The 19,333-nt window shown below is 36.3% G+C and overlaps 2 protein-coding genes across 4 annotated transcripts; one reads left to right on the forward strand and one right to left on the reverse strand.

Annotated features, from left to right (window-relative positions):
* Positions 1–358: 358 nt before the first annotated feature.
* Positions 359–7,508, forward strand: znf106b (zinc finger protein 106b). 3 transcript variants are annotated; one of them, XM_079584590.1, is made up of 13 exons: positions 373–516; positions 1,155–1,243; positions 2,276–2,337; positions 2,417–2,620; positions 2,780–2,837; positions 3,137–3,198; positions 3,558–3,755; positions 4,121–4,711; positions 4,916–5,141; positions 5,229–5,283; positions 5,568–5,716; positions 6,380–6,440; positions 6,631–7,479. In XM_079584590.1, the coding sequence occupies exons 2-13, from the start codon at positions 1,175–1,177 to the stop codon at positions 6,657–6,659; spliced, it is 1,764 nt and encodes a 587-aa protein (XP_079440716.1). In that variant the 5' UTR covers positions 373–516; positions 1,155–1,174; the 3' UTR covers positions 6,660–7,479. The 3 variants fall into 3 exon arrangements, with proteins under 3 accessions (XP_079440715.1, XP_079440716.1, XP_079440714.1); XM_079584588.1 differs by lacking the exon at positions 373–516 and adding an exon at positions 756–1,036 and having other exon boundaries at positions 6,631–7,508; XM_079584589.1 differs by lacking the exon at positions 1,155–1,243 and having other exon boundaries at positions 359–516.
* Positions 7,399–18,990, reverse strand: capn3b (calpain 3b). Its single transcript, XM_079584587.1, has 21 exons — positions 18,566–18,990; positions 17,339–17,408; positions 15,240–15,358; positions 14,988–15,121; positions 14,670–14,838; positions 13,822–13,905; positions 13,552–13,715; positions 13,244–13,404; positions 12,470–12,627; positions 12,335–12,346; positions 11,816–12,024; positions 11,157–11,190; positions 10,433–10,459; positions 9,883–9,951; positions 9,746–9,803; positions 9,601–9,665; positions 8,544–8,612; positions 8,344–8,422; positions 8,140–8,256; positions 7,966–8,024; positions 7,399–7,851 (listed from the first exon to the last, which is right to left on the reverse strand). Exons 1-21 carry the CDS (start codon positions 18,845–18,847, stop codon positions 7,825–7,827), a joined length of 2,166 nt encoding a protein of 721 aa, XP_079440713.1. The 5' UTR covers positions 18,848–18,990; the 3' UTR covers positions 7,399–7,824.
* Between the last annotated feature and the right edge of the window lie 343 nt (positions 18,991–19,333).

The raw sequence follows: 19,333 nt of genomic DNA on the forward strand, positions 1-19,333 counted from the left end.
AATCCGTGAGGGCCGTGACCCTACAGATCTATTTATTACATTTGTACACAAAAATAGAATGGCATAATCCTTTTTGAATCTATTTTTTTGTGTTGTGTGTGTATAGTCTGTGGTAAAATTTTGGAATGCAAAATAAACATTATATAAACACAGGCATTGGTCATCAATTTTTTTCTCCAAAGCCCCACATCATAATTGTGATGGTCAATATTCGAAATCCTACAGCATCTGCCTTTTCCTAATTTTCAACTAATGTGTCAGTAATTGCTTTGCAGTATAAATTATAATTAACGTGACATGTGGGGATATGTATATTATGTATTTTTTTTTTTTTTACTAGTTTGAGAACCACTACACTAGGGGGAGCACCCTGTTTCTTCAGACTGTCAATCCTTACAGCAGTGTGGCCATCATGTCCACTGAATATACGACAAGCCACCGATACATGTATAAAGTGGATAATTACAAGATTACGTATTGGGCATACTCCACTAAACCAAAGTCTACATAAAATAGGTAAACGTGAAACTGGTAATTGCGATAAATGTGGATATCCTGAAACTGTAAAGCATATATTACTAGAATGTTCAGTCTGCATACAATTAGTTCAGTCTCTAAAGGATAGGGGTGTAAGCAATTATTCACTTAAGGAATTATTAGGAGAAGGAACAAATTATGAAATACACGAGAAATTATTAAAAATTTATTAAGGATACAGAACTGGTTAAAAAGATTTATATTTCTTTCTCAAGTGTATTCAACCAAGTAGTGCTCCATACTCCAACCCAGTAGGTGGCGGAAATGCACCTTTAGTTGGTTTGCCAACCGCCATACAAACAATAGAAGAAGAAGAAGAACATGTAAAGTGAAAAATCCGAAAAATCGCATAGGCTCGTTTTAACTGCTTTTTCTTTGCGAGATCCGGCAACTGTTTTGCAGTCAAACATGGTCTGATTTAGCAGGCACGTGGATGGATATCGCAGCATTCTGAACTACAACAGTTTTGTTTTGGGTAGATTCATATAGGCTATAATTGGTACGTAACCTCCGTGATAACATTCTGTTCACAAGAGTCTTCCTGCTGCCCTGAATGTCTAGCATGATTTAAATGGTCTAACTCCTCATAACATTTTGCTTTTTTTTCGTACTAAAAGTTACAGTAAATAAGGCAGCCATGAAAAATCCCAAGAAACCCTTCATATACACGAAATGTTTGATCTGCGGTGAACAGTACGGAGATCAGGTTTGTTTGTTTAACTTACAGTTTCATAATTTCACAAATAAAATAGTTGATTTTATTTGATGATTTACTGTAGCCTAATGGTGATTTAAAAAAAAAAAAGTAATTTAAACATTGCTCTTGACATTATATGCCACAGACTTCTCTGTGAAATCTCCAAGGTTTTTATGTATATATGTATTTTATTTATTTATTTTTGGCCGGGACATAACAAAAAATGAAGAAAAGGATAGCTGTATTTGCTACATGATAGTTTTTTGGCTCTCTTCCTGAAAAGTATTTGATTGGACAAAATTAGTGTGTGCAGGATGAGTCATCAATATTTTTTGTCTGTTTTCATGGAAGAGAAAATGTATATACTGGTGAAACTCGAAAAATTTGAATATCGTGCAAAAGTTCATTTATTTCAGTAATTCAACTTAAGATGTGAAACTAATATATAGACCCATTACATGCAAAGTGAGATATTTTAAGCCTTTATTTGTTATAATGTTGATGATTATGACTTGCAGCTTATGAAAACCCCAAATTCAAAATCTCAGAAAATTAGAATATTACATGAAATCAATAAAAAAAAAGGGATTTTAAATACAGAAATGTTTTCCTGCTGGAAAATATATATACATTTATTTTTTTCAGGGCATTTCTGTCCGCCATCCATTCAAGACATTTTGCAAATAGCTTCAAATAAATCTTCCATCTGTTGAAAATGGGGTTTAACCTTTAAATATTTTAAGATTATTTAAAAACATCTGTGGATAGTGTTTACCTAAAACAATCAGGTTATTTGTCAAAAATTAGAAGTACTTATCATTCAAAAACATTCCAACTTTAATTGAAATCACGTTTGGGTGTAGCGATATATTTTTAGATCGTATCCAATCCAAAATTCATATACACGAATATATGTTCTACTGTTTCAATTTCTCTCTCACAAATTCAATATGAATTGCTCTCCCAATTAAATTAGCAATTGGATGGATAAATGGCATTCAAGATTTAAAATATCACTCCTTTTTTGTTTTTGTTTTACAGAATTTGGACACTCATATGCATTCTTATGTCCACCATGAGGCATTTGAGCATCTCAAGGGCAGGTATGGAATTTCAGAGAACTGATAATGTCCTTCTCGGGTATGAAAAGAAAAAAGAAAATATGCACTTTTGATATTGCAGTGAACAGATGCATAAGTGTTTGGCATGTGATGTATCCGTGCTGGGACTAGAGCTGTACAAGGAGCATATTGCCACCCGCAAGCACACATACAGTCTGTACAAACTCCACAACAATAGAAGAAAAGAACAAATATATCCTCAAGTGAACTACAATATTGACCTGACTGATGAGGAGTTTACAGCCCTTCGAATAGAGCGAACAAAGTAAGTTTACCTCATACACATTCAACTGTATAATACAAGTTTTTGATAAAAAAAATGGTTGATAAATTTTTTATTTTTTTTAAATAAATGGACCTTTTATTTTTTCAATATAAATATTAATATGGATCAAAGATGCTAAAGTTCTTTTTATCCATTTAGGAAGATACAGAAATGTACGGAGACTTGTTTTGTCTGCTTCCAGATTTTCCCTATACAGGTTAGCAACTTTTTTTAATGCCCTGTCTTTCCTTTGAGAGTGACAACCTTATAGATAAAGGCTAAAATAATCCGCTTTAGCATTTTTCAGTGAATTCAAGACATAACGGAGAAAAAAAAATCTATAAGAAAGTAATATTTAGATGTAATGACAGAACTGTTTCGTCTGATGATTTAACTCATTGGCTTTTTCATTCCCAAATTTGAGTGTTTTATGGTCATTTTTATGCTGTAAGCACATTATGGCTTAAGATGTATGTCCTAGATCTGTTCTTTTTATAATTATCTTTGCTGTCACAGGATTTGGACAGACATATGCACAGTTTTGGCCACCATAAGGCGATTGAGCAACTGAAGGGCAGGTATGGGACTAAATACATTGATTGATTGATACATCTTTTAGGGCTGGTTCACACAGAACACAATTTTTTGCTTTGAAAAGCGCATGACGCGGACAGTGGAATGGGGGAAAATCGTAAGGTCGTAACTTATTTTAAACTTGAGCTTTGCGGCGCAACGGTCAAACACGTCTGTCTAGCGCGCGTTTTTACATGGAAAAGTAGCGCTGTGGAATGGAAAAATGTGTTCTGTGTGAACGGCCCCTTATGTACATGTTGTTTCAAACAAGTGTGACATTAGTTGTTCTGTTTTATGACAGAATTTTAATATTCAATTATTAATAATAAAAATTTTAAATAAATGTATGCTCTTCTTCCTACAGTCCACAAGTTCATAAGTGTTGGGCGTGTGACATGACTAAGACAGGAATCGCACAGTTTAAGGAGCATGTTAAAACTCTTTATCACAAATACATGCTGTTTGAACTCCAAAAGATCACAGCAGATGGAAAAAAAGTGGACTACAGTTCTGAAATTGATGATGAGCTTAGAGCCCTTTGTTACCAAAGAGATCAACAAATGTAAGCTTGCCCGCTCATACGTTGTGTGTTATTGTGTGTTTTGAATGAATGATGGTTGAGTGACTGAATGACCTTTTAAAAAAAAAAGTTGTTTATCAATAGCCCTAAGGCACAAAAGTGTTTTTGGATCCCACCTCGCTGCTTTTGTTACAATTTTTCTACTTTCTCAATTACTATCCGAGCATATGCTCAACATTGTCAAGGTTAAGAACTTATTTATGTGTGTGATTCATGTGTTGTGAATCGTTTCATGAGAAGTTATCCTGTGCACAAATAAGAAAAATCTATTTTATTTGAAATACAAGAATATGTTTTATGTGAATGGTCCCTTGACACTCAATGCTGATTGTTTTCTTTATTGTAAGGGAAGAGACAAAGAGAGAGAAAACAATGAAGCCGAAACGAGCAAAATTGAAGGCACAGTTGTTAAAATCGAAAGAAAACACAAGTGCGATTGTGCATTTAACAAAACCTGTCATAGGCGACGAGGAGTTCACAAATGACCAGTTGCCTCAATCATGCTATCTCTTCGTCTCTTGGGAAAATCAAGATGACAACCCAGCATCTTTCCAGCTTAACCAAAACCTGTCTAAACGGAGACAAGAAGAGAGCATACCTGATATGGACAGATCAAACGGGCCACTTGTGAAAAAGCCTCGTCTTGAGAACCCATCAGAGAATCTTTCTCAAGAAATGTCTGCTCATGGCACGCCGACTCCAGAAACTGAAGATGGTACATCTGCTGGGCCTACATGTGCCCCTGGACTGGTACAAAGCAGGATGGAGGCCAACAAACCCAACTTCACAGCAACAAAGGGAACTTGTTCAGCGCAGAAGGCAACGACCAAGAATGAAGCAGTCATTCTCAAACCTCCACTACAAAAACGCAGCCGTTCCAAAAAGTCTATGAGGAAAGCTGACAAAGCAGCATCATGGAGTAAACGGGGCACAACCAGGTGAATAAATCATACATTTTACTATTTGCTTCCCCTTCTTTGAGACTCTTTCTTTCATAGTCTCTTTAGTTTTAACATTTAAAGTAATCGCATGTTTCATAAAATTGGATCCACTAGCATGTTTCTGACCCTTCGGATTCTTTGATGAAGATCTGTTGTCTCTGACATTTAAACTGTGATCTCCTTAACATCTCTTTTTCTTAGAGAAGGCATGGACGGGCAAGAGCCACACGTTGATTCTCTTCCATCAGAAACTTCACTGGCTGAAATGTTTGAAAACCAGACTTCAGGAAATGAGCTCCAGGCAGTAGAGGTTGTTAAAAGAATTCGGACTCGGAAAAGAAAGAAATCAATGCGTGTGACACAGAACTGGGATAAATATCACTGGAGAACTCCTGCAATGTCCGGAAAAACAAGGGGAAAAAAACAAGTATGAGAGTTTTAGAGTGAAGTTGGATCAAGTAATCTATAGAAATGCTTGTGATAGATATTTATGTATATATTTTTTTCTTTACAGGACATTTCACATAACAATCTGAATCCCAAGACAAATGACACAACATCTAGAAAAAGTGAGTATTACATTTTATTGTAGCTTTGTTTACATTGATTCTTGATTTAAAAAAAAAAAATTTTTGTATTATTATTATTTTATTTTATTTTATTAATGCAAAAAAATATATATTTTTTAATTTTTTATTAGGTCAAATGTCCTTTTACAAATTAGTCATGAGATGTTAAACCTCAATCAGCTGTAATTGATAATTCAACCGTGTCTCTCTACCGTCATAATCTAACTGACCAGTAATATACTTGTACATATCATAAAGTTTATCTGTGTGTATATGATTCTTAGGCAAAGTGAAGAAGTTGTGGGCGCTGTCTTTGAAAGAAGATAAGTTGACCAGCTCTTTGGAGGATGTAGGTGACGAGTTGTTCCTGGCGTACTCTACCCTGCAGAGCGCTGAAGCAGAAGTTCACCGTCTACTAGCTGTTAAACAACAGGTAATATTATAATATTTTATACCCTTTAATATTTTAGAAGTCTACAATTTCTTTTTAAATTAAGTCTGCACAAAAAGGAAGCTGTGATAGTCTTTTCTTCCCTATTGTGACGTATATCCGAGAGAAACTGCTTCTGGAATAAAGTCCATCAGGAATTGATTGGATTATTTGTGGTTTTCTGTTGCTGTGACCTCATTTGAGTGACAGGTTGCCCCACCCTCTCGCTGTAAACACTTGAAATGAAGTTGCAAGAGGAAGTGAAGTTATTTTGATTAAAGATTACGAGGACACATGCATTTTAAAAATTGATGTGCGTGGATAAATCATTTATAATGAATACTGAAATATTTATTGCAATTTAATATTTAATTATACTGTAATGTCACACAATACCAATACTTTATATATACCGTATTCACACTTTAGATTAGGGTCCAATTCTCACTTTTAACTAATAACCCCAATAATCTCATAATTACTGCATATTAGTAGTTTGTAAGGTAGTTGTTCAATTTAGGTATTGGGTAGGATTAAGGGATGTAGAATATAGCCAAGCAGAACAATGCATTAATATGTCTTTACAAGTAATAATAAACAGCCAAAATCCTTGTATGTGTATAATATACACACACACACACACAATATCAATTCTTCTGTTGTCAGGTAACCTCGGAGATGTCCTCGCTCAGGACGAAGCGCATAAAGATTCTGCAGGATATGAACAGTAAGAGCTCCTTCATCATCTCGTTTATGTTTTTCAGTTCAACTCATGGACTAACAAAGTATTCCTACTTGAGAAATTTAGTTTTTTTTTAGTTTTTTTTATTTTTTTTATCTGAGATTAATATGTAATATATTACATGTAATAATGCTTGTTTATGCATGAAATGTTTTGTCAAATCCCACTCATTCAGACCAGCAGGAAGGGCTAAATGACTCCTGACAGCTTTCTCGTAGCCATCCCAGGGAGCCTCACGGAGCAGCTGCACCATAGGACTCACTCCCAGTATCTGATTCTCGACCTACCTCAGTGCACACAAATGACCTCTGTGAGCATGCATCTCATCTGAGAGCACAGACTGCATCATTGTAACAGACTTTAATGCAGTTTTATTGCAGTTCACAACATTGGATTATGCTATAACTTGATCAGATCGGTGCAGATTATTTCTAAGGAAAAAAGCAATCGTTTTTTAAATCTGATTCTGGCATGATAAAAATGTCATTTCTATCTTAAAATGTAAAATTGCATAAAAAAGGTAACCTAATTTTTTTTTAAATCAGTAAAAAATAATCTCTTTTCAGTCAAGATTGTGTGAGGTACTTTGTCAAGGTACAAGGACATGAAATATAGATGTCACAGACTATGATCTGAAGATTTAATATTCATAAAATATTAAAAGATTTTCATTATAGCATCAGCAGAATATGGACATTCACTGCCTAATACAATAAATAGAGTAGTGATATGGATTTATCAGTTCAAATAATATTGCTTACATGACAACATATTAGGATATTCATTCAAGACTTTACTCTGTAAGGGTTTGTAGTTATTTTCCTTACAGGAATCTGAATAATATTTTAAAATGTTGAAAATATTTGGTTGTTTTTATCATCTGTGTTTAAGGTTAACCATGTGTTTATCCGTTGCTTGCAGTCATCAACGCACAAGTGTTGTACTATTTTGTGCTGTTTGTTTATTCTCTGCAAATCATGGCTGTGAGTGACAACAAGTGGAATAAAACAGTGCAAAGTACTTTATTTAGTTGAATTATTTACAGTTGCACAGTAGCACACACATTTTACAACAAGGGTGGGTTCAAATGCGTCTCATTTATGGCAATACAGCTTAATACATTTAATATGACAACATTTTGCTGAATGACAACAAAATGTCATCTGAAAGGGATTAGTCTACTAAATAACAATACCTAAATGGGCTGTCATGATTAATCCAGCAGTTTACTGGCTGAAGAAAAAAGCCACAATGGTGTAGAGTAATGATACAAATGAGATCTGTAATGTCCCACTTAATGGAGGTTGAGAATGGGGAAAGTCCACTGACTCGACTGTCACCAGGTCACCTTCTATTACTGTTTGTGTCTTTAGGCATACATGGTCAGTTGAAGCCACTGTGTATATAATAGAAAACAGGAGCTCGTTAGAGTGAACACAAATATGACCAAATATGATTAAAATTCTCCTGTCTTAATCCTGTTAATATTCAATATACAGATTAAGCTCACCTCAAAAACATTGAGCTTGATAAGACCATCTCCATCCTTGTCAAAGGCTCTAAATGTCCCTGTAGGAGAGTCATTTTTACTACAACTATCCAATATATGCAGCTTAAAATCCTGGTTGCAATGCCTGTATGATCTTCAAGGCACTTTAGAAAAAATCATCACATGTACACTTACTGAACATTGCCTCGAGTCGCACTAAACAGCTGATGTAGCTGTCGAAATCCAGCTCCATGTGTTCGTTGGCATATCGCATGCAAATAATGTCATACAGCTGATTGTTGAGTTGAAAACCTGTGGTAAAGTGAAATATCTTATGTTCTACCCTTTACATTTATTATATCATCAAATGAGAAGTTAAAAAGACAACTGACTGCCGACCTGCATCAGTAAGAGCGTTCCTCATCTCAAAACTGCTGATTGTACTGGATTTGTCCGTGTCGAAACGTGTGAACACCAGCTGAAAATAGTGTAGAGAGAAACAGCATGTCTATGGCTTTAACATACAGTATGTTGCAATACAGTGTAGTACAAAAGAACATGATTTGACATGCTTTATAAAGGCGAAAGTAATGGCATACCTTCCACTGTTTAATTTTGTTCCATAAGTGTTTAAACTCTTGCAGGTTTAGGTGGCCTGTTCCATCAGTCTAAGGTGTTGTAGTTAAGATAACATTTTCAAAACCTTTGTATGACTATGTGCCATTTTGTGTGTGACACATTATTTTGTACTTGAAATAACAGAACTATTTGAGACATGTCATCCAGGCCACAAGGGGGCACCATAGAGTGGTGCAGGTATGACGTCACTTTGTAGGCCAACTGGCAGTTAGCATCGCAAAAAAATGGTTTCACAAAGTATGGTTCGCTCGACAAAATAACATTTTCCACATGATTTTCACAGATGAACACAACTTTTATGAATTATGAAGTCTAAATGCAGTTGCCAGAAGTAAAAGGCTAAAGGTAGGCTATAAACGAACTACACCACGGTCCCAGGACTGCTCCCAGGATGAGCTTTGATTCATCATGTGACTCTCATCACCACTGTGATTGGTGGTTGTCGGTGTATTACAATGGTTCAAAACAATAGGTCAGTAAATTAACATTATTTCAGATAATGACATTTGTTTTGTTTTTTACTGAAAATTTCAGTTAAGTCTGTAAAACTTAAAATGTTGCTACCGCATTTTTTTTTTTTTTTTTTACAGTTTACCATTTACAAACCCATTTTTGAAGCATATACACTGTACCCAAGACAAATTTCCCTAAGGGGACAATAAAGTATATTGTATTGTATTTGTTGGTCGCCAAATTTGAGTCTTCTTGTCTGTACTACCGCTGAGCACATAGAAACTACTGTTTCATTTCACCAAAATTTAAAAAGGTTAATTGTCAGTGGTGGAGAGATGCAGCTTTCTATTGGCCAGCGTTGGGGAATTTGCTGTGCCAGTCATGTGACAATCTGCATGGGGAACGTTTTTGGCAAACTCATGATCACGATAGACTGACTGGATTTCACCTGCAAAATTTCTCATTGAACAACGGTAGCCTACATGTTACAGCACCTTTACACAAGGTGCATATTTATGCACACATTATTTGCCCATCATGCACAGCAAACCTAATGAAGGATACATCCATGAGTGCAATCATACTTCTGCAGCTCTCCAGACTGAACCCCTCTGTTTTTAGCTCTTTATCTGAGGAAAGGGAAGAACAGATCGTAAATACCCAACAGACAGAGACATACAAGACAATTAGAAAATAAGATTTCGCTCACGTCTGGCAATCGCTCTATTAAGGACGATCCTGAGTTCATTGGCATTAATCTGCATGTCCTGCAATGAGTGAACGCGAGTCAGTCACAATTATAGTGTGAAGTAAATATGAATTTCAAACAAGCATTTTTGCTCTTACGTCTCCAGCTATCTGCTGAAAGATGGCCCTGAACTGTTTTTCCTCTTCAGTCTCCTCTTCCTCAAGTGGCTGAACATGAGAAATTAGAAATACTGAACGTACAACATACTAAATTAGTGAGCATACAGTAAATATAGTTTAATTATTGTGTCAATAAATATATATATTTTGTATTTAATTTTTGGTTTTCACTTTTTTCACACAAAAAAGCAAGTCCATTTAATAAATGGTCTTTAGAACTCAGAGATTAAAAAAAAAAATTGTTCTCCAAGGCAGTTTTGTGTTGTTATGATTCTGTCATTATGAATTACAGTTTTGACATACTGTACCATCGCATGCTGTGCTCATGCTGTTTGTCATTACTGAAGCACAACTGAAGATGTCTGTCTGCAGCAGTGCAGCTAATTAACAGCTTTTTTTCCATCTCAATTTCCATCTTTCACATCCTTCATTTTTCCTGTCCTTCTTATCTTCTGACGTGGGCTGACAGAATATTGCACAGAAAAGGAAGGACATTGATGGAACATCTCAATCTCATTTCAATATTTACCTTGATTTTCTTGTTGACATCATCCGTCTGTTGGTAAGAAAGTGAAATGATATATAAACATGCTTTTTAGTCTCTTTGGTGTTTATAAAGTGAAAAGGCTACTGAATATGAGATTTACTTTATTTAGTTTGGTTGTACTAAAACTTGACATATGATTAATTGATTTGGACAAGTAGAGAGGCAGGATGAAATGTGAGCTGTACCCTACGAAGGCCAATTCATCACAGAGGCGTGACGAATGCTGTCCCAATTCGAAGGTTCCTTCAAATGCAGCCTCGAAATGCTTGACAACAGAATTTTTTTGAGAGAAATTGTTGGATTACACTTTTAAATGTAAGTATTGGGTCTTAACTTAGCCTACTCAAATATCTAATTCTTACTCAAATGAGATTTTAGTTTAAACTCTTTATTATGTACAGTAATAATCCATGGTTAACATATTTAGACAGGTTGTAAATGTTTCGTTTTCAGAAAGTTGAATATAACTTTCAAAAAAGTCCAGTTACTGCTGTTCGTCAATGGCAGCTGTCAGTTGCTAGGCGACAAGAACAATCCTCCGTAGGCCAGACGTCTCATTTAACAACGCTCGATCTGAACTTGACGGCCTTCGTAGGCGTGGCCTTTGAGGTCCGCGTCCTTTGAAGGATGCAGCCTCTGAATTGGGACAGCTATTATGAGCTGCCACAGCACAGAACATGACAGACAGAGACAGGTGTTGACTCACCACAGGCTCTGACTCGATCTCTGCATCTATAACCCTGGGAGAAAACGTGCAGCTGCGTCAGCCAAATGCACAGGAGCATTTACAGGTCAAAAGGTTCTTTAAAGACATATTCGACTGTAAGTAAACAGGCTTAAATATGAAATGAGTTAATTGAAAAGCCATTAACAGACTTTATATAATGCTTAACAGATAAGTACTGCATATACATTCATATATGAATAAATATGAAAATGAATTAATTTATGTGAAGCATAAGTTTAAGGGGTCAGTATGATTTGTTTGTGTGAAATAATTAAATGCTTATATTCAGCAAGGATGCATTAATCAAAAGCGACAGCAAAGTATATTAAGAAAATAATAAGTTATACATATATTTAGTAGTAATAATAATAATACATTTAGTAGTAAATTTTAAAATAAAAAATTTAGCTCCAAATCAGCATATTATAATTATTTCTGAAGGATCATGTGACACTGAAAACTGGAGAATGGCTGCTAAAATCTTCATATTAATATAATGATAATATAAAAAAAGGCCTATATAATTTTTATGACAACATCATGATAATATATGTTAACATATTAGTTAATGCTATTAACTGATTATACCAACTGATTTGACATTCATAATCAGACTTTAATTCAGTGCTAGGACTCACTCTGAGGTGCTCTTGTTCTCAGAGAAGACTCTGAGCAGAAACTCGCTCTCCTTGTGGGGATCAAAGGTGGAGGGAATGATGACATACTCGCCCGGCTTCAGGCAGAAGCGTTCTGTCGCCTCGCGGATGTTTACATAAGACTTGCTGCGAGCTATGGAAGAATTATAAAGGAAGAAATCCTTTTGCAGCTGTTGTTGGCTACCCTTCATCTAAAATGAAGATAGCAGATAGAACATTTCAAGACAAATATTTTTTTTTGTGATGTAAAACTTTAGAAAAGCTACAATTAGAGAAATAATAGGGTGTCTTCTGCTAAAATAAATGTTTTATGGAATATGGAAAATGTGTTTTTTTTAAACTAATAATCTAGTTGTTCATTATTATTTCTAGCCCATATTTCAGATCTAAGCTAAAAGCTACATTATTTTTAGAATTTTCCATGAGTTTTCCAGATCTTCCCTGACATTTTCAGGTTTTCTATGAACAATTACATCATCAGTCTCTTCATGATAGTCATACCTCCTTAGGAACCTGTAAAAGACAATGGATAAAATGGTTATTAAACTATAAGTATACAGTTTAGCCATCCACACTGATTACATGTACCATGCTGAAATGTTTATTAATACCGAAAGAGTACTTGTTTGAGCGCACCTCATATATGGCGAACCCAATGTTGTGTAGGCCGGCACCTGCGCAGCGCTCTTTTCTTCTGCCCTTCTGCATTAGTGCCACCACCACAGTGCAGGTCTTCTCTTTAACGTCCGTGTCCACAAGAACCAGGCGGAACTGAGGGTTTGTCCAGTATGTGTCTGTAACAAAATGGACAGAAATATGTTATTTCTACCAAATTAGGGATGTAGGGATGTTTTGACATGGTTAAAAGGTCAGTTTTTACAATTATATTATAGTTGGAAAACATTTTCATCTGTAAGAAAATGGCTTAAATGAAACACAATTTTCATTGAAAAGCCATTAACAGTCTTTATATATTGCTTAACAGATAAGTAGGCGCATTCATATATGAATATATAAGCATAGTCAGTAAGATTGGGTTAGGGTTAGGGGTTAGGGTTGCAATGTTTACAATGTTACCGTTAGGTATGTATAACATAAAAAATAAAAGATTAAACAGCACAACTGTCAACATTTATAATAATAATAAATGTTTCTTGAGCACCAAATCAGCATATTAGAATAATTTCTAAAGGATCATGGGACACTAAAGACTGGATTAATGTTTCTCGTTTTCATTTAGTTTAACGTGATGCACTCAAACTGAAATAAAATAAATATGTTAGTATGTAAAAAAAAAGGCTAATAATAATATAAACTATATATACATCAGCAATAACAATATTGTTAATGTAAGTGGCTTTTAAAACCATCTTTCAATCATGATTGCAAACGAGGCTACAATGATTATACCAGGAAAGTTTCTGCAGCCTCCGGCAGAGCAGCCTTTAACCCATCGGCCCTCATGTATGTACACACTCCACTTGAGCATACAGTCGTCCTCAAGAGTGTCTGGGGTCAGATTACAGATCTCCAGTTTGGTGAAGTTCTTCTGAAACTCCTCAAAGCACATCCTTGCATATAGACAAATAAGCAAAATTATAAAAAGAGGGCCGGCTTCCATTTATGAGTATTAAATGAAGCATAATACTGTTGGAAGCATAAACTGTTTGAGACTTTCTGGAAGCCTGATGGTCTCATGAAGCTGTGAAGGTACTAACCAGAACTCCCCTTGCTCTGAAGGCCGGAGTCTCTCCTTGTCTTGCTCAGATGTGGCTAGTGCAGCCCAGTCATTGGACTTACAGGCGGGAGGGGGGGCAACTCCCCAGGGGTCTCGTACACGAACCAGACGAATCAAAAGATCTTTACCATCCTTACGTTTACCCTGGGAATGAGGTTTTAGGTATTGCATTGAAATATGTTGCTGATACATGCCAAGACTGTGTACTTATGCAATGTCATGTATTAGGATGTGACAGATACAAACGCACATGCTCAACTCCAGTGACTGAATACGCATGTCCTCTCACGAGTCCAGATGCAGTTTTAGTCCTTTGAGCAGTTGGGACCAAATTCTGTGCAGGAGAAACAAAATATAATGAAACATTACGTTTATGTCACAGAATACAGCCGTTTTTATTGAAATGTTTTTATTATACTGTGACAAGCTCTGTGGCTCTTGGCCCTGCCCTGCTTGTCACAGCATAGGCGCCGATTTATGTTTCTGCCGATGGGTGCCCAGTGCCCACACTCCACCATTTGCGAACATACCATAGAGTTTCGTTCCTGAATGAATCATGGTATTTGAATGAATTGGTTGAATGGATGATTCAGTGACTCACTAATAAAAATAGTGGCTGCATCAGAAATTGCATACTTCCCTATTATATAGACCTAATGCGCCAGAGAAACGAGGGCGCAGCCATCTTTAGAATATTGTCTTTGAACTTCCGTTTTTGCGGTTGCTATTCTATGGCATTGCTGTCCAGGAGTAATTCGCTTTTCAAGTGGATTTACTTAATGTAAAGTTAATGAAAGTTTTCATGGATTGTAATGTTTAAAGCAAATGTCTTAACAAATGTCAGTACACCGGAAAGATTTTAAAACGAGACGTTCATTCATAAATCCCCAAGATCGCTTTGACAATACAGACCGGAGGACAAACGACAACGAGCGCAGCGCTGAAAAGGGGCGGGGCTACATAAGGTCTAGTATGTATGAATTCAAGGTATAGCACATTTTAGACAGGACACACAAAGAAGTGTCAGCCATATTTACTGTATCAGCTGTTTTTTAACCCTAACATCATCTAATATGTTTGGAATAGAAGGAAGCCTACATCTATGGCACAGCCCATGAGGGACCCTCTCTTCAGAGCCTTCCTCATGATGTTGTACAACTCCTTCGGGGCCTCTGTAATCTCATATAACTCAGTTACTCCTCCAGTGAAGTCCTCCATGGCCTCCAGTGAGTTTCCGCCCTTTAAAGCTTCATAAGAGCCGTGTAACCTGGGAAACAGAAGTCAAACCAACACATTCAGCAGCACCTGGTCTGATTTTTGACACAAGAAACGGATATTTAGACGAGCTTATATATCATGGCAAAGTATGTGTTACTGATGAAAAAATAAATCAATAAATTACGATTTTAAACTTACTTTGCATATGCCTTCTCTAGAAGAGCACTCCAAAATTCATTCTTCTGTCCAGACCTGGTGAACACCAACTGGTTTTTGTACGTGGGAAGTCGATCATCCACAATCACATCCACCCACTCACCATAGCGCCAGAACTAGAGGAATAAAGAAAGGATGTTTTAAATAGTTGAGCTTGTGCCTCATTCATCGGAGAGAAATGTTTATAAGAAACTATATCTGAAATATAGAAGACTCCAGTTTTGATACCCATACCTGGAAATGAAAAATGCCAGCATAGTTTTCAGTGAAGCTCTGGTCATGGGGAACGACCCTCTTCAGGACTATATCATTCAGGGTCAGGCAAGCTATAGCAGCCAGCAGCCAGCAGTCTCCTGCAGGTGTTCATGGATCACCGGGAATAAGATTTTACTAAAACCTACTAAAATCTTGAATAAAAAAATATGTGAAATATACTGTATATGTTTGCATTTAACAATTTGAAAAATGCTAGTTTTATAATGGAGTTCAGCATATCACACCTCAGGACATTTCAAGGTATTCAGATATTTTGCCACATTGTTTCATTTACTGTTTCATTTTGGTTAGATATTTTAAAATATGCAAAATATTTTATGCTTAGAATAAAATGCATAAGTCATATAAACCACTCTGCACAATTTGTGCATTCACTTTCATTATTTTTAAATTGATACATTTATGAAATAATGCAGTATTGCTCATGGAAAATTCTAAGGATTTAAGTTTAAAGAAAAAAAAACTGCACTGCAAAACCATTGCGTGTATGAAACTGTACACTGTACAGGTGCAGAAATGAACGCCTTTGCTCTAACGCCTTTGAACGCCATGCATTCACGGAATGCCTCTGTGGAATACAGCACCGCAACATGGATACCGCAGCGGACACTTTATTAATTTCTTCAAGCCTTCTGTGTCACGCAACCGATCTATTTTTTCAACAGAGTGTTTGGATACGTTGAGAGGTGAGGAAATGGGTGGCATTAACCATATGCAGACCACAAGCAGAGGCTATCTTTGGTGACTGCCACACTTTGAACAGGAAATGTTCAGCTTTGGATCTCATTAAAATCAGGATCACAAACTCAGAGTTTCTGGCCCTATCCCAAATGGCACACTTCATGTCGCATGATATATGTCCCTTAAGTCCACAAGAGTGTCCCATTTGTCATTTTAAGTTTCAGAGGGCCCTGGTGATCTTCCTCTGAGTCCACACTTTCGTAACAAAGTGCACATCAAGACCTAAAACGACAAATGGACAGTGCACACCCTAAGGTTCCTCAAATTCTGTCCTATAGGGCCACTGCCCTGCAGAGTTTAGTTCCAACCCTGATCAAGGCAAGGCAAGGCAAGGCAAGTTTATTTATATAGCACATTTCATACACAGTGGTAATTCAAAGTGCTTTACATAGAAGAAATTAAAATAATTACATAAATAATAAATGCTTAGTTATTTGATGCATTCAAATGCAAAATGCATTTATTATTTAATTACATAAATAATAAATGATCAAACACACCTGAACAAGCTAATTAAGTTCCAATTCTTGAGTGCCTTTGCTTTATATGTTTTTATATGTCGCATTTTCCCTACATCCAAAAAGCACCGGGATACGGATTTTTACACCCCGTACAGCGCTTTTTTGCACTCATTGTCTTATAAGCTACATACGTTCTTCAGAGACCTTGGTCTACCAGGGCTGGATTTCAGGAACCCTGCTCTACGGTCTTGTGGACTAAAAGAACACGTGCACACGGCGGCCATTGTAAGTCCAGAAGACCAAAGTGCACCATTTAGGACCTCCTTCTTCAAGACCACTTCAGCTGTGTACCTCCATCACAGTATCTCCCTTTTTAATAACAGTAAGCCAGATCTGTGTATCTCAGAAGTTTGAACCTCAGTGACTTTTGACCCTGATCGCCAGGGCAAGAGAACAGCTTGAGGTAACACAATATTGGTACCATTTTGGTTATCGGCCAATATTATAGAGAGCTTCTAACTGTATAGTTGATATTGGATATTGTTCTTGGTAATTTCCCATATACATTGACCTTCATTTGCCATCATCTAAAGGTCACTTAAAAAGATAATCTTCATAAGGCAGGCTACATAATGTTGTGATGCCTAAATTCACGTAGCATTTTTAATTATTTATAGATTAAATTGAATTTTAATATTGTCCATTTATCAGTTATCAGCCATGACAAATAATGATCTGCTTATCGGTATCCTTCTTCAGTATGTATGTATTTCAGTATGTATCTAGTATGTATTTTATGATATTTTTATGATATTTGGATAGATAGAATGTCATATATTGATGACACTTTCATACCCAGGTCTCCTTGGCAGATATCTGTTCTGTTGGCTCCCCCAAGAATGAACTGTGGATTGCTACAAATTTCCTGTTTAGGCAAGAGAGAAACAATTATTATAATAATTTTTTATATCAGTTGTATTGTTAGACCTCTGATGGCTTCACACAAAAAATATGGCTATATATGTGAAGATCTCAGCACCACCACAGAAATACAGCAGCTGTTGGTCATAAAGTTTGCTTACAGGAACTTCGCTTCAAGGCGCAGGGAAATCAAGGCAGGATAATGTACAGTATGTAAGTCCATGGAGACACATACTCATTATTTTTAAAGTGTCAGTAAACACTTCTGAAACGGCATGATTGTCTTTTTGAAGCACCGTCCAAAAATTGTTTTAACGACATAGCACTAGCAGACATATTAGACCTTGTCCAGTAACCTGATTCTCTGAAGCAGTATCATCAAGCAAAACTAGTAAATGTATGTCACGCATCAATCAAAACAGTCACGTTTTTATAAGTAACATGAGATGAACTTGCAAAAAACACTTTATATATCCAGTGAAGACTCTAGCAGATGCTCTTCTCAATTATCTGTTTCTTTACAAATTTTAGCAAGACACATGTAATCTGTCTACACTCTAAAAAAATATTATTATGTTACATAAACTTCATCATGTCAAACCTACAAGTCTATTGTCAGTAGAGCTCTGCTTTATGAAGCATTAGAAAGTCAGCTGGTTGAGAACACACACTACAGGAACACTGCCACATTCGCATGGCATGCCTGCAAGAAATATCATATCTCATGCGTCGGCCTATTCAGATGGAAACTGAAAACAAATGCGTCCTTGTTAAGTGAAACTAACTGAAAAATCAATACACTCCAATTAATCAATAGTCCGTAAATGTAATATTATAGGCAGGTGAAAGTTAATGGAGATTGTAAATGAGGAAATAAAGAAATTCCAACTTATTTAAGCAGCTCACAAACCAAAGGCAAAAAAAAAAAAAAAAGTATAAAACAATATTTTAAAAAAATGCACATTAATTTAAAAAACGCATTTAAATTCAATTACATTTTTAAAAAAAGGCAAAATAATTTGTACAATAATATAAAAAAAATATATAGGCTATATATATAAAAAAAAAAATGAAATGCAGAAATTATATCCAAACAACATCCTAGACATCTGAAATGCAGCTGATCTCATGCACACTGCCACCTTAGGGGAAGCCACTCACCGATGGGCGCTTCCATTCAAGCTTTAGTGGGAACTTTTCACTGTAAAAGAGAGAGGAGTCCTGGGCCGGGAACAGGGGGTCTTCAAAGATTACTTTTTTGCGGACATATTTGTCTTTGAGCTCCTGAAATTCCTTGAGCCGCCTGGCATCTTTAACAGCCTCATTACGGCTCAGAATGGCTGAGTAAATGTTTCCAGGGGCAGTAAACCTGCTGTCCACAGTCTGTGGAGCAGCTTCAGTCAGCTGGACAGATGTTTCTGAAAACTTCTGTTCTTCTGCCATATTGTTCTTTGAAGACAGATGCCAAAGGTGCGATGAGTGAATATGAAGCTTAGAATCTGAGGTGCACTGCTTAGTCCTTATTTCACTCCTCAGTTCCTTTATATTCTGTGAGTCACTCCCCTGTCCATGTACACAAATAAACAGTCACGTTAAGGCAAATGTTTCACACCGGTTCCGCACATGCTCACTTGCATACACATATACACCCACCCAACATTTCCCCGTTCCTCCTAGAAGCTAACTCTATTTATAGGCCTCCTACAGGGACGTGAGGGTTTCTCTCTTTCTGCCTGTCTAATGGGGGCATGATTCCCAGCTGGTGACCTCAGACATTTCCAATGCTGATAATGGGAATAACAGAGGTCCAGTCAAAGATTTGTAAATTAAAACCCTGGAACATTGTAACACAAAGCATCCAAATTCATATTTCTACAAATATTTACAGATGAACACCTAATAAAATCTATTTTCCTTCATAGATGTTTT

The sequence above is a fragment of the Phoxinus phoxinus genome (genome assembly GCF_949152265.1).
Source record: "Phoxinus phoxinus genome assembly, chromosome: 16".
Lineage (NCBI taxonomy): Eukaryota > Metazoa > Chordata > Actinopteri > Cypriniformes > Leuciscidae > Phoxinus > Phoxinus phoxinus.

Bases quoted from the DNA above. Each gene is read 5' to 3' on its own strand.
- znf106b (XM_079584590.1), top strand. From the start codon at position 1,175: ATGAAAAATCCCAAGAAACCCTTCATATACACGAAATGTTTGATCTGC. The intron at 1,244-2,275 runs GTTTGTTTGTTT...TTTGTTTTACAG, and splicing joins GTGAACAGTACGGAGATCAG to AATTTGGACACTCATATGCA. The intron at 4,712-4,915 runs GTGAATAAATCA...TCTTTTTCTTAG, and splicing joins AGTAAACGGGGCACAACCAG to AGAAGGCATGGACGGGCAAG.
- capn3b (XM_079584587.1), bottom strand. From the start codon at position 18,847: ATGGCAGAAGAACAGAAGTTTTCAGAAACATCTGTCCAGCTGACTGAA. The intron at 13,716-13,821 runs GTGCGTTTGTAT...CCTCATTCCCAG, and splicing joins CAGTCACTGGAGTTGAGCAT to GGTAAACGTAAGGATGGTAA. The intron at 12,628-13,243 runs GTATAATCATTG...ATTTTGTTACAG, and splicing joins AGGCTGCAGAAACTTTCCTG to ACACATACTGGACAAACCCT.